This window comes from Lepidothrix coronata, unplaced genomic scaffold, assembly GCF_001604755.1.
Source record: "Lepidothrix coronata isolate B3197 unplaced genomic scaffold, Lepidothrix_coronata-1.0 Scaffold7, whole genome shotgun sequence".
Classification (NCBI taxonomy): domain Eukaryota; kingdom Metazoa; phylum Chordata; class Aves; order Passeriformes; family Pipridae; genus Lepidothrix; species Lepidothrix coronata.
In genome coordinates, this window is record NW_016690187.1 from 10,548,124 (window position 1) to 10,563,890 (window position 15,767).

Sequence of the window (15,767 nt, forward strand, 5' to 3'; positions counted from 1 at the left end):
AATTCTTTGATAATCAGAATCAGAATCCAGAAGCTCTGGGTATTCCCAGATTTCTCACAGATTCTTATGTTGGTTTTTGAACCACTGGAATTTCCTCAGTTATCACTAAATGATTTTGGCTCGGGAGTTCTGTTACAAAACCTCATATTTTAATCTGCTTTATTTATCTCCCTGTACCTACTTGTTTTGCTCTGATGCTGATGGTTTATTTCCCCCTTTTCACTAGGTCCTTGCAGTCCAGCTAGAATTGCTTTTCCAGACCCTGCCAGCCTGTTCAACATACCTTGTTTACAGTCAGGGTACAGTCACAACGGGTAACGAAACTGTTGGAGCTACACAAGTGGTATGGTTATAGACTTCATATCCCACACTGGATTTCCAAACACACAACAGTCTTCCATGGTGCAGCAATTTTCATTGCAGTGGCTTTGTAAGTACAACTGAAACTCACAACTTGCCAGTAGAGTCATCCCTGGATTGCAGAAATACCATAATGGGGAATTTGAAAAGGCAGCTAATTTATTGCAATTTAAGACTAAAAAAAACCCAACACAACCCAAACACAACCCAACCCCCCTTAGCTTAACTTCTCAATTTCAGCAAGAATAAATACCAAAGCACATAATCCTTTCATTTTTGTAATGTTATAAAGGTTAATGTTACTGTTTGCAGTCATGGGAAGTGTTGTCCATCCTAAACTACAATTTACATGAACATTGCTTATTCTGAATCCAAACCAAAACAAGCCATATTTAAGTACAGCTATTACTTTTTATCGTTGCTTGCAAATCTCAGGTAGAAAAAAACAATTCTTAATTGTTGTAGTGCTTCTGATTACACGTGCAGTAATGACAGACCCATTATACAATGGCTGCACTAATGCAAGCCATTCCTACTCTTAGAATGCATTTGAAAATTAAATAATTTGTCATTTTTATGGCCATGGTGGATGCCAGAAGGTGAAAAGCTATTATTAAATGAAATTTTATAAAATGCTATAGCCTCAAGAATTGAATGGAAACAAAATATTTCATAGGCAGTAAATAGTCTACAGTATTTAACTGATGAGCTTATCCAAAGTGTATTCCATGAAAGCATTCAGTGGCTGAACATTAAGTAGGTTTTTTGGGGAATCTGCTCCTGTTTAAATTGTCATACAATACTGACTTACAGAGAAACATGTAACAACAAGTTATAAATAGAGGGATTTTATTCTTAAAACATATTATAAAGTAACCTAGTCTATCTGTAATTAAAAGTTGAGATGCACTGTCTTACCCTGATTTGAAATCTTAAAATCTCTTTATTTAAATGGATATACACAAACATTCATTACAGTAAATTCCTTTAAAAGTTAGGAGGACTTCATGCTTTTAAAATACCTGTTCATCCTGTGTGCATTCTTCTTGGTCCGGAGATGGACTTATGATTACAAGAATGCATGATTGCATTAAGCTACACACATCATAAACACGGGTGAATCAGAATTTAATGTAATAATACTAAACAGGTTTGCTGGAAGGGAAAAAACAGTTGCTGGAGAATTTAAGGACACTGCTGAAATGCATACTACTTTCGTGAAAATCTTCAGGCAGTTCTGAATTTATCTGTATTTGTATGCAAATATACATACAGCACTGTGAACTCTAAGTATCCAAGTTATGGTTATTGTTTCATATTGTCTTGTGCTACCAGGTCACATAGGTGCTGCTCCGGTTTTCCTTTCTTAGCTTTCCAATAAATGCAAATGCACCTTATTTAAGGGTTGCCACCATCTTGAAGAAAACAGACTGTGTGTAAGGGGTTTGGTAGCCAAGGTCTTATTGCAGCTAGGTTTTTAGACTGACATCTGAAATGACAGCTTCTAGCTTTAATGTTTCTGTGCATACAAACACCATTGCTCTAGCTGAGACATCTAGTTTTCTTCTCTTGTACTAGTAGAAAAATCCTGAATACAAAACTACTGGATTACCTGAATACTGAGGACAGCAAGGGCAAAGCAACTGAGGAGTTTACAGCATGGATAGAACAAAAAACAGCAAAGGGGACTGAAAAGGAGAGAACACTTCCATTCAAAAATTGTTCAGCAATGAAGGAAATTAAATACCAGCAACGTTAACATAAGAGTGGGTTCCACTGCCTCTAAAATCAAAGGAAGCAATGAGAAGAATATTGGAGCTTTATGCATATATTCGAAGATGATTTAAAGAAGAAGCCAGCAGCTGCAGAGTACTCAGATAAGGACTAGAGAAGTTCAGCAAAACTGTGTAGGTAGCAGGGCAGCATTAAAGAATAATTACACTACCGCGGGGAAAGAGCAGAGAAGCAGTGCAACAATATAACAGTGCTAGCCAAGACTGAAGTGCGAGGTACATAACCACAGTCCGGCCCTTACAAATCATAAGCACAAACTGCAGACCTCAGGCAGACGCCTGGAAACAGAAGGGGGGAGATAGAATGCCTGATGTAGCGATAGCACTGAAATGTAAATAGCATTGCTGAACCACAGGGAGTTGGAATTATATTGGATTCATTCCCAGCTCCAAACTCCAGAGGAAAGGTGACTCAAAGGACTTAAAAGCCAACAACAAAAATACACACAGAAGAGCCTACGCATTGTATACTCTAGATACTAATTCCAAGAGAAAGAGCCACACAGAGTCTAGCAACTGATGTGCACCAGTTAGTGGTACCTTGTGTACAGCTCTTCCATAACACAAGTCTGGTTACTCTGGTTACATCAACTTACTCTTTATTCTGCAGAGCTGGAGTGTGATGCTCCCTAGAGTAATCCTTACTCTTGCTTTGTACATCCCATAGCTAATTATTATTTTAAAATTATTATTATCACAGAATATTCTGAGCTGGAAGGGACCCACAAAGATCATAGAGTCCAACTCTTAGCTCTGTGTGGAACATCCCTAAGAATCACACCATGTGCCTGTTATTATGTTTAAACCTATGCATTTATCCTTAGTGGATGAACATCTGAACCACTGAATGGCCTGTAACACTCAAATGCTAGGTCTGAGTAAGTATGTAGGACATACTTATTATAAGTTTGGAAGATTAACTTATCCGAAGAACCAAAATGCCTTCTCCTTACCTCTTCCCAGATACAACCTTCCACCCCCCCGCCATAGTGCAGAAAATTAAAAGCTGTAGAAGGAAAGAGTAAAATGAGATGATATTTCATGTTAAGGATATCTTATGCAAATTCCCTATAATTATGCTGTATACAATTCTAATAAACAGCAATGCTGGCTAGGATGATTCTATTTTATTATTTGCTGTTTTTCTTCTTACATGTAATGAATTCCCTTAGTGTTCAAAATCCATCTTTCCTGCCACACACTTACAAGGGTAAATCACTTGAGTGGGCTATTTATTGTTGCTAGGGGAACCACCTTGTTGGTATTCACACACGTTAACATGTCTTTTGACATATGTTTCTGAGGACAAGATGCAACACAGCTCTGCAGCATTGAGTGAAAAAAATGTATTGCCGCATTCTTGGAAATATCCTCCCACGGAAGAGCAGCGTCACTCAGTACCTTAGCTTCAGACTGCTTTGGATTTCTTACTTGTTTCTTTAGACAGATAAGAATTGTAAAATTATATGCAATAATCTGATTAATGGTTCCTAATTTTGCCCAGAATTAAACCAGAAAGAAATAAGTGTTGCTAAAATAGCACCCTTCTAATTTTTTTTAAAATACTCTTTTCCTTGTATAAGGAAAATTTTCTGTATGAAATCTTGCTATTATTTAACTAAAAATACCCAATCCAAGTAGGGGTAAAGTGGAAGTAGGAGCCATTTCTGAGTAACCAGGTTATTTGAAGGTTATTTGAATTACATCTGCTGGAAAGTATCAGTTGTACAAAGACTCACGAAAGGCAATAAGCCTCTTTAATGCTCAGAAAGTATTTGTTTCTTGAGAAAGCAGCTTCTGGCAGGACAAAAAAAGATGATGTAGAGATACTGAGGAGGGATTATTATGTCCAGAGTCACAGCTGACTATGAGAAACAACACCATTTTAATTTCCTGTTGATTTTGATTACTGCCAACATATCTGTGTGACAAGGGACATTTGAGGTTAAAGGAAGAAAAGTCTGAAAACATGCAGAAAGCATGAAAAGAACTGTATCTCGCTTAAGTCTTGTGTGCACATATGTATTTCTTTGATGATGGAAGATCCTACTACCTGGATTTGCTCTAACACCAGTTGATCTAACATTAGAGCATGAGGTGTTCCCTGTCTTAAAGGAACTTACAAAAGTTGAGACAAAACCAACAGGATAAAGCAGACAGCTAGAGAACCTAAATGAAACAATTATTAACATTTCCTTCAGCTGCCCTGAAAAGCTTAGTTTAACAAAACCTGCATGTCTCATTTACATGAGCAGTTCTCACCAAATACCTCGTTGCAGAGCTGAGATTAAAACAGCAGCTCCACACTAAACTCTCTTGAGAACAGAAAATTGTCCAAGAACACAGACAGTATCTCTCAAGGTCTGTGGAGATACTTTGAAAAAATGCAAAATTAGTTTTAAGTTTTCAAATTATGTGCAACAAATCTAAAATGACCAGCAATACAGAGCAAGAAAGCAGCCACAGTCTCTACAAACTAGTTTTCAAGCTGTACCCCCTGGCTATCTCTGCATGAAGTACTCTGAGAAAATGCAATCTTATTTGAAAAGTATTGCTGTACAGTTGCAGAGGATTCTCCAGCTGGTTTAGGCTTCTTTTGTTGTGCAATACTAGAGGAACAAAGTAATTGCATATACAACATGGAGACAACAAAGGCATGAAAGAAGAGAGCTCCAGCTTTTCAAAGAAACAGAAAGAAAATAACACTTCTCACAGCAAACAGACTTAGTGGCTTCAACAGCCAGGTGCAAAGGATATTCCCTGTCAACTAAAAAACAGGCAAAGGCTCATTATCTGCTTTAGGTATTTGCCAGTACTGAACAAGTAATGCCCGAGAACATGTTGTTCTGATTTGGCAAATGCTTCAGTTCCGTTCTACATTACAATGGGACCCATACACATTTGGTCACCAGATTTAAGGCCATAGTATAGAGACAGTAAATATTTTAACAATAGTTTTTCTAAGTGTTGGGCATGGAGATTACTTGTTTTTTCCAGTTCTAATCTCTGAAAGGTATTTTGCCTTTTTTTTTTGTTCAAACATTGAAAATAAATAAAAAAAATCAACCATGAGGAATAAGTTCAGCATAACTGATTTCAATCAAAATTCTTAAAAAATTCAGTAGTAACAAGCCATCCTATGATAGGAAATGTATTAAATAACAAGTAATGTAAGCAATTCCAGTAGCTCAATTAACACAGACATTATGGGCAGCATAAGAAATTGCCTGACGGAGTTCGATTTCACAGGAAAAGTTTTCTTCCAGAAAAGTCCTGCTCCATGACAGCAGGTAATGGAAGAAGGAAAAAGAAACCCATTAGCTGCAGTTCTTCAAACATTGTTTCCATACTCAGTGGAAATGGAAAGGTTAGGCATCCATGTGGTACATACAAGGGATAAAGACAAAAGGAATAATAAGTTGTTTATTGGGTAGTAAATCATTCAGTGATGTGAGGGGTTTCCACAGAACCAGCTCCCAATTTTCACAGATTCAGACCAGCCTGCTCTACATCAAGTGACAGAATTACAGGAAATGGCTTTGCACATAATGGTACTTTATGAAAAGCTCATTTTGAGACATTTTAACTGGAACTCAGAGCTAAATTTAAAATGTTTTTCAAAAGAGTGGGATTTTTTTCCCCATATTTTCCTGTACCATGCAAAAGCATACATCGTGAAAGACATGTTTTAGGGTAGTAAGGGTAGCCTTTTGAAACTATCATTTATTTAACAAGATTCACTTTTGCTTTCTCAGTAGTATTTCAAAGAATTGCAATATTTAAAGCATATGGCATTAAATCTCCTGAATTGTTAGTGGTAGGAAAGTACAAATGATACAGTGAATAATACAAAAAATTAAAACTTATCAATTAAAAGGATTTTTAATTTGTTAAAATACTCTGGCCCATCTCTACAGCTAAGAATTCATGAAGTGTTTGACTTCACAGAGAATATGCTTTTCCTGCTTAAGGACATCAATTTGCAGCAACTGATAACCTCACACAACCGAGCAAGATGACAAGTGCAGTGAAAGGACATTGCAGGAAGAGAAGAGGCTGGGGAAGTCACAAGGCTGAACTTGCAGGAGCTGGAACTCTTCTCAGAGTAAGAGAATTTGCAGGGAAACAACTGTGCATCTGAGAAAACACGTGAGTAGGGACTTCAGGCACTGTGCCCTCCCAAAAGGACATTCATGCAGCGTGGCCTTCAGCCCAGCAGTGTGGATCTCACCGACTGCAGTGAGCAATCTCACTCAAACAAAAACAATCAACACAAACTGTCACACAGAGACAGCCTCCTCTCATTAAGTGCACTTCCTCATATCCTGATAATTCACAGCAGTGAACCTCCACCTACTGAGTCAGCTCATTCCTGTAGGTTTCTTACTTTGCAAACAGCATAATTTCATTCTTATCCATGCTAATGCTCAGGCAGGCTTCATTTATCACTACCCCTACCTCTAAGAAAAGAAAGCAAAAAGCAGGACTGCAGAATCTGGGTTAGATGAAAATTAGATCTAAATCCTATGAAGATCAGCACAAAACTCAGCCTCCTCTGGCAACTATACACACAACAGAAACTGATCTCATGGGACTCTGAAAGAACATTTGCTGGATACTGCAGGAAAATATCCTGTTTTAAAAGAAAAAATGTAATTTCCTTGTGAAATACTGTGAGTTATGCAAGATTCCTACTGCAGGGATGATGAGAATATTCACTGACAATTTCAGGCCACCACTGATGGTGACAGATGCTGTTATCCATAGGTCAAGATCAAAAAGACAACTGTTTCACCAAATTTCTCAAAGGTCAAAAGAAAAGGAAAAATTTAATACATAAATATGTACATTCATCAAAGAAATAGTTATTCCAGAAATTCTGACAGAAAAGATCAAGCACAGTTATCCCAGAAGTACAGTTTCTCAACTCAACATTTTAACTTCAGCATTTTGCAGCAGCAATGCTGTAATAGCTGGCATAAAATTAAGCACAACTTTAAGTGCTATACCTATGAGTAAAATAATCCAAATTACTAATACAAAATACATGACTGTGCGTAAGTAACAAATTAAAACACATACCAGGTTTACTCTCTATGCAAAGTATTTTGCATGCATAAGCTTTCGATATTTAAATAATTGCCTGGCTATTGGGTGGAATTCAATGTTGTTTTGGATGACTGAGGTAGAGAGAAAAAAAATTCATGAACACACAGATTGACAGTAGACTTTTATTAACATATCTTACAATGCCGATTACTGTATTCCTAGTTTTATAATCTTCTGATGTGTTATCAGGGTTGATTTAGATTCTACAGTAATGTACTGTACTTAAATGATCATTCATACAGGATATCACACCAGAATATTTGAGTAAAACACGCACACACCACTCTAGTTTGGACCTGTTATTTTTCAAGATTAGCTTAACAAAGTAGGATTAAAAAAGTTATGGGGGAAATAAAAATTCTTGTTTAGCAGCATGCAAGGATATTCAAGTACAATTTTTCAACCAAGTAATTTTTTGTTGTTGTTGTTGTTTTTAAATCGACTGGTGACTAATTCACCAGTACTATAATAAACACTATGAAATACCCAGATGTTAAAGTTAAGGCTAATAGTTTTACTTCACATCCATATGCACAACCAGAGAACATTCCATTTTAAATAAAACACAGTAATCAAATTTCGGACACATTATCTCTTGTATATATAGCATTGGAGCTTCAAACTACAGATGTACTCAAGTTCAGGAGCCCTGTAATAATGTTATGCTGGCAATGTAAAGAATCTTTTTGCTCTTTAACCACATTTACAAAATGGCCTGATATTCATAATGAGCAATGCAAAAATATCACAGGCAGAACTTATAATACAGTATCAAAAAAGTACTATTTTGGAAAAGACAGCCATTTAGTCGGTGAAACAGAGTAATTCTAATCTTACAGGAAGTACTGTAATACTTTTGAAATATATATATATTTATATGTATGTATAAAAACCAGCATCCTTTATTGTAGGGTTTTCGAATTGCAGGTATTCAGAAAAACTCATTGTATTTACTTACTTTTCCTTCAGTCCGTTCTTGATTGCTATACAGTAATCTTATTTCCCCTATACACTTTTCACTAGATAATGACTTCCACTGGGGAACTCTTTTCTTTGTGGTTTTATCATAAGATGTTTTTATTTTACACATATAAATTTTATTTTACACTCAAGCTATGAAAGTCAAAACTACCAGGAACTGCTTGGTAGTACTGTATGAAATAGCCAATGAATGTCCAACACTTGTGAAAAACATTAGTAGCAATATATTACATACCAGTATTTTAACTACAGCCTTTCCTACCTACTTACACTGTGGGGTTTAGCCCAGTCATGCCTGTTCTCATGAATTTCTTAGTCCTCTAAGCATAAACTCTTTTGGCATTCATCCAGTGAGGCTGCACATGCATTGGTTGTTCATCCAGGCTACTACCTCTGTTGATTTTTCTCTTTATTTATTTTTCCTTTTTTAGGAAACCAAGCAGAAAGAACAGTGATTACTTTCAACAAATACAATATAGAGGAACCTCCTGAAATGACAGCAAAGGTACAAAATTATGATTCACTTTCAGAATAGCCTGCACGTTCCCAATCCAATCATTCTGAAACATACATCTGGTTTGGAATGACAGGAGGCTTATGGTCGTTATGCTTATAACTGGGATCTGCTATGTTGGGCACCATACAAATTCTCTATATACAGCAATTTCTGTATGTTATGTTTCTGTATGTTATCACTAAAAGTTTATTCAATTTATATGAAAAAAAATCTCCTTTCTGAAAAAAAAAAAGAGAAGACAGAATGTGTGTTCTGGATTAGATTAAGAGCAATAAGAAACCTAATGTACAGCTATTTCATTTATTCATGGAGAAAAAAAATTATGAATTTCCTGAGAATGCATACATTTTCAGTAATGCCTGAAATATTTCAATAGACCTCTTAGAAGTGAAATTCTCTTTAAAATTCAGCTTTCATACCAATTGTTACCATGCAGTCTCACAATCGTTTTACAGACCTGTCTAATTACAAATGCGTATCAAGCAAAAACCTGAAGCCAACACAAAAAAGGCGAAGAAATTTTATCCAACATATTTAGTAAATGTAGTAGACATATACACAGTTTCAGCAAAAATTGCTAAAAACTCAACTCCATGCAGAGAAAAATAAAAACCTGACAGCTACCCCTGGAGCCTCTAAATAACTCTAAGTAAAATTTGTGCTTCTTAACAATAACGGGCTTTAAAAAAAACACAAGCAAAATGGACTACTGAGTGCAATCAGATTGCTCACACCATTTTGAGGATTTAATTTCAATTATTATATCATTCTTTAGTAGCAACAACAGCTCGTTCTGCAAAGATTTCACATGTTGACAAAGTTCCATTTCCCTTTTATGCCCATACCCCACTTCACCCCGCGCCAAAGAGCCAAACTCCCATTCGGTTAAAGCTATTGTCAGTCACGATGCATTCATTCATGGCAACAGCAGTGATATGGTGTGTAGATGATGATGATGATGATTTACAAGCCATTATAATGTGGCCCCCATCTTTTATTGATATGATCAAAAGTATGAGACACCCACTGCTGCTCAAGCACTTTGTATCTTTCCTTGCATATGTAGAGGGGTTTACCACGCCTGGAGAGGGGGAAAAAAATCAAAAAAGAAGAAAACAAATGGTTAATATACCAAATAAATAGAAATATGCTTCATTATATAATCAACAAATGGTATTCATAAAACTTTTTTCACAGGGTAAGCGTGCATTTTTATTGGTGAGGGGTTTTCAGTTTTGCTTTTAATAGGATAACTGCTGGGATTTCTCTTCCTCACACTGGATAGCAGAATCCAGAAACCATCACTTGTTTTCTTGGCCATGAGTATTTTGAAAGTTATGCTCCTTCCCAACACTGGAGTCCAACTGCATTGTTTGATTAAAGGCCAAACAACACCCTTGGAAGATAAGTGTTTCCCAGTGCAAGACTCAATTGACTGTCATTGGGAATGGCAACATAGGAATCTGTCTATTGGGTGCCAGGTGTGTGTAACTCAAAGATCAAGATTACACCACCTTTAGGCCAAAAAAACTCCCAAAAGCCCAAAGGAAAAAAAGTCAGTCCAACTTTCAGTAAATGGGGATTTTCCACTCTTCCACACAAGGAAGGTAGAGATCTATTATTATCTGTTACTGCATGTCACATGATGAAGTTGATCTACACAGTGGCGGCAACAGTGAAACACACTTGTAATGAAAACATTACCTAAGATCTCTGTCTTCTTCACCATGTGCATCTAGATAAACAGAACCCCAAAGGCAAAAACGATGGCCTCTTATGATGATGATAACAGACGCGTTAATCAAAAGAAATATTCCTGTCCCAGCTCCACAGTTTTGAGAATGCTGTAACATTACGGGTGTAGAAAGGCAAGAGTGAAAAGATTCTGTTAGTGTCTGTCAACTTTATAACAGAAAGAATTTAAAAAATAGAACTTAGTTTTGCTTCGAATAACATGCACACACTATTTACTAAGAACTAATTTGGTAACTGATGGCCTGCCCCAAAATCTCCCTCCAAACCAGAATTCAGTGTCTTGTGCTGCCGTAACAACACCTGTATGCAAAAGACGTTCCCTACTCAAAAAGGGAGGATATTTGTTATCATGTAAAAATGAATTACAAAAATAAGCAAAAATATTCTCTACAATATTTCCAATTTGTTGTTGTACAGAAAATTATATAGGATTACCAAACATTTTCCACAGATGGCAAGAATAGGAGAAAGTATTCAAAAAAACTTAATATTACCTCTTTTACAACAGTCTGTATTGTTAAACATTTGCTTTCTCTATCCATGCTGACAGATCTAGTCTATGTCTCTAAAAATCTAGTACCAAGTTTTAATAATTCTTGCTTTTTTCAATATGTCTTTCATCTCTATGAAAGATCAATACTCACCAATTCATTTTAGCAACTAAAAAATCCCCTCTTCCTATACAGTTTTATTACAATTAGGAGCTATAATACAATCAACTATAACAAAAATTAATTAATGATATAGATTTTTTTATAGCTTTCTGTTTTCATTAAACTTGACACCTTAAATATAACTGTAAATTCTATTTTAAATTTTGCCCACTCCTTCTTCTCCTACAATATTAGCATTATGAGAGAGAAACATGAGTTCAAACAATTTCAAAATGGTTCAAGATTCCTTTGAAATTTCTTTGATTTGATTTTATGCCCCATTTGTGAATATCTCTAACAAATTCCTCTCAGTTCTGTAAAGGCCATGAAGTTTGTCTTCCTTTAACTATTCTATAGAATAAATAGAAAAGCTGTCAAAGCAAACCTTTATTGTAGTCAGAAAAACAACACTAGATGTTGTCCAACTCAGGCTCCTCAAAGAGCTTATATATATGCTGACTAGAAAACTTTGCTGCTGAAAAAGTTGAAAACCTTAAAACAACACTTATTTATTTATAGTCTGTAGATCACTAGTAGGTGGTCAGGTGGATCAGAAAGTACTCAATCCAATCACACATTGATATTCTATGTATGCAGAAAGCAAGGAAACAAAACAGAGGAAAATTAAGATAATATATGAACAATCAGAATGTAAACAAATTTCAACTGGCTATGAATCAAAACCATGTGTCAACATAACACACAATGGCTTTGTAAGACTTTTATAAAAAGGTTAAATAGGTTGCTATGCAAGTAAATTGTTCTTCAGAATCCAGTCTCTGTCTATCCATCAGAAATAAGCACTAAACTGTATCACTGGGGGTTAGACTAGTTGACCTTCAAAGATCCCTTCCAACCCAAACGATTCTATGATTATATAAACACATTTTGAAAAGAAAACCATCCAAATTGAGCAATGGAATTAAAAACTATTAAAGAGTGGGACAATCAATTATAAAATTTGAATTAACTCTCTCTTACCAGTACACATTCACAGTAACTCTGTTGTTTGCAACACAGTCCTTTCAAGCATACAAAAGTACCACAAACTAGACAAACAGCAGGATCTTTAGGAACCTTGGTACAAACAGAACAAGTCTTTCTGTGATAATACTGAAAAATAGTATTATAATTCTCAGGCAACTGAAGGAGGCGTGGCAAGTCCCATTTAGGCTCCTGAATAAGCAAAGCCTACAAATAAAATAAGAATATATCAGTTCTGTGCATTTGTTTAAGCATTTGTATTTCTAAGAAAAGAAAATACCAAAGAAAAGAAGCATGCAGTTTAAAAATTCTCTTTTTTTTTGCATTTCACAAATTTAGAAGTCAAATATCACCTTGCAATAGTCGCCTGCTCCTGGCTGATCACCCTGCCCAACTGCAGTCACATTTCATCCTTTGTAACAGGTGCAAAACGGGCACAAGCCTTTTCTCAAGGATGTTTTCTATAAATGTGACACCTTTTAAATGCAAAAATTTTCACAGCTAAAACAAGAGGACTAAGAGTGATCGACAGGGAAGACTCTCACTCCCTACACTGTTAGCTTAGTAATATCAACGTGCTGCTTTCAAAACCCTGACCTGGACTATAAAAACTGTTTCCCAGATAAAATTTAGACTTAAACTTGCAAAAACAGAACTGAAGTTAGCTCTGTAAATGATATCTGAAGACATCTGCCTGTTTTTCAAAACTATGTTGCACACAGATTTTGAGACCATTAAGAACATAACCAAAACTCACAAGTTTTGATAAGACAGGCACTACCTAAATACTGCTTTGAAAGCCTAACTCTTCTCATTTGCTCTTATAAACACTGTCCATTTTATGTTGGTTTTTTTTTTTGTTTGTTGTGATTTTTTTAAACAGTAATGTGTTTTCCTTCAACATAGTCATTTTTACTGAGTTTGTAATTGACGGGCACAGCAGTCAGATGGGATCTTTTCTGCAAGGTGCAAAATTTTTTTGAAGAGTGTATGACCTTGAAACCTAACTTGCAAAAAAGAAAATAAATACTGTATTTGTACCTGGTTCCTTTTCAATCATGGAAAGAATGGTATCAGTTTCACTGCAATCTATCTCAAACGTTTATCAGATTGGCAGCAACTGTATTTTGAGATTAATCTGAGTATTCAAATTTTCACAGGTGCAGATCATGTTGCAGAGTAAAGAATGCATCTGGCTTGCCTCTGACACCATAAACTTATGAGAGGGGGACTTGAATTGTTGAGATGAAACTTTGTTATAAAAAAAAATGCACTCATGTCAAAACATTTCTATTTCAAAACTGATTATTCCAGTTGCACTAATTCAAATCTTGGTATTATTTCTTTACCCTTCAGAGAAAATCTTTTATCAGTCAACTATTAAAAAGCTTTTATCCTTTTCATCTTTTTCAGTATTGCAACTGAAATGCAATATCGATAATGAAAAAATATTGATAATGTCTAACAGGCAAGAAAAACTTCTGATATGTATTCTCTTAAAAGACAAAGTTCTTGAGTGGCTACAGGTGCAGAAGACATTTAGTATCATCTAGGGATAGCATTCCAATTTTCTGTGTCCAGCAATCATATCAAAACCAGATAGGTTTTCTTCTTCCTGTTTTTAACCAATTCAACCCATATCCACTAATAATTCTCATTACAATTTCTCTCTCACAAGTTATATTCTCAGATCCTTATCCAAAACAACAGTACATGTGCATAATGAATCAAGCAATAAATAGCTGCTTCCACATTGAGGCTATTTTGGAAGAAGTAATTTTGCTACATACCTTTACTTGATCTGGATGTCTATCAGCAAATGAAGCCAATTCTGAGCACCACTGTGATATCATGTCAAATGCTGGCACTGGCCAATCGAGACAAGAGGCACTGGTGAACTGGTGAGCTGACTGAAAAGATGGTAACAGACCCAGGCAGCTTGCAAGAACTGTGAATTCTTCCTCTTCCTTTTTAGTATGAAATCAGAGAAGTTTGAATTAATACCTACAGTCCGAATTTTTAAACAGTTTATTAAAAACATATCTATTTCAAGAAAAAAGTAAAGATATTCTAGTACTAAGATGCTAATACTCATGTTCAGAGACATAGGAAAGGTTCAGGTTTTCCTGGATCACCACAAACTGAACTCTTGAAACACAAGAAAAATGGTCAGTAAAAAACCTCAAACCAAACCAAACCTCCCTCCCCCCCAAAAAAAAACCCTAAACCAAAACCCCCACAAAACCACAAATCCAAACCCCACAAATAAAACAAGAAAGCCCCAGACTCCACAATAATTTTTTTCCTGTTCAGCACCCCAAACTGGCTTGTAGCTATTTTGCAGAGGAGATGATGTTGAGGCAAGGAAATGAGGGAGCTGACCCGCAGAAAACCCTACTTAAATTAGTCATGGAACTTAAACATAATTGTCTGCTGATGCAATGCCTCTGAGAATGAAGTCTAAGTATTAACAAGCATTAAGCAAAATCAGGACTGAATTCCATTCTCTGTGAAAATTATGCCATCTCTGCAAATGCTGGACAGGTTTTAAAAAGTATGTTGGTATTTTAGGAGACAAGCACCTATGACCTAATTAAATAAGCATGAATTTGCTGGAGTTTAAGAATATAGTACCATTTTTTTGAAAACCACATTGAAAACAAATTTATAGAAGACAAAAAATGCTGCATAACAGTGATATAAAATATGATTTAAAAAATATACCATGAAAAAGACACCTTTGTGTCTCATTTTTTGACTTCTAGCTTTTAGATTGAAACATTTGGGTGGGGCCCTCTCATTCTGTACCTGACAACTAGGCAAGTCCACTCCAAAAAGATGGTGTTGAAGAAGGCTTGTGATCCTGAGGAAAGGCAGGCAGAACTGCTGCAGATCACGCTCTACAGAATCCGGATTTACCTATAGGGCAGGAAGCAATTACTAAATTCTGTCCCAGGTAAGTTATCTCCTAGGTAAGAAACTTCAATATGAACCAAATATTTTTAAGCATACTGTACTGCATCAAACATACATTCCAAAGGCCAGCATTTTATTAATAATCTGAAAGACCTCTGTAGGTTTTCTTTCCCCCTCAACAAATGGGGTTTCTACTTAAATATTCACTTTTCCATCTTTCTGAAAGGCATATGATTAAAATCCATACATATTATTAAACCCCATAAATATAAGAAGTATTTGTCAATAACTTTCTCAACGCAGTAGTGGCCACATCTGATATTATTAAAAGAAAGATTTGCACAGGCAAACTGTCCCAAAGGGATATGCTTTGATCTAGAAAATAAAGACTTGTACTGTAAGTCTTTAGCAAGATCAGAGAAAAATCATTATAACGAGGCCAAAATACTTCCAGAGGACATGCTGGTTAAGTTCTCCAGAAAATTGTCAATACCACTGCTAATTCTTCAGTGTCTCCTTCTTCATATATCTTCCCCTTAGACAGCTCACTAATCACATGACCCAGCAATACTTCCCAAGATTTTTCTCCACTGGATGTATTCTGCAAATAAGAAAAGAAATCCAAAAAGTACTGGTCATGAAAAGGAGAAAATGTTGCTGTACAAGTAAGAGCAATGATGTATATTTCCTTTGATCAAC

The 15,767-nt window shown here is 35.8% G+C and overlaps 1 protein-coding gene and 1 long non-coding RNA gene across 3 annotated transcripts in view; one reads left to right on the plus strand and one right to left on the minus strand.

Moving 5' to 3' along the window:
- The window catches only part of LOC108509309, a 9,901-nt gene extending 3,523 nt beyond the window's left edge, over nt 1-6,378 (plus strand). For both annotated transcript variants that reach the window (XR_001878604.1, XR_001878603.1), the window contains 2 exons: nt 227-430; nt 6,102-6,378. This is a non-coding gene — a long non-coding RNA (uncharacterized LOC108509309). The remainder of the gene's footprint in view (nt 1-226; nt 431-6,101) is intronic.
- Nucleotides 6,379-6,956: 578 nt separating this feature from the next.
- Nucleotides 6,957-15,767, minus strand: part of UBR3 (ubiquitin protein ligase E3 component n-recognin 3 (putative)) — a 102,956-nt gene continuing 94,145 nt past the window's right edge. The window contains exons 33-38 of the mRNA XM_017835493.1: nt 15,562-15,669; nt 14,961-15,071; nt 13,943-14,119; nt 12,150-12,359; nt 10,465-10,604; nt 6,957-9,841 (exon numbers count right to left, since the gene is read on the minus strand). Of these exons, the coding sequence (XP_017690982.1) occupies nt 9,724-9,841; nt 10,465-10,604; nt 12,150-12,359; nt 13,943-14,119; nt 14,961-15,071; nt 15,562-15,669 (864 nt within the window). The 3' untranslated portion in view covers nt 6,957-9,723. The remainder of the gene's footprint in view (nt 9,842-10,464; nt 10,605-12,149; nt 12,360-13,942; nt 14,120-14,960; nt 15,072-15,561; nt 15,670-15,767) is intronic.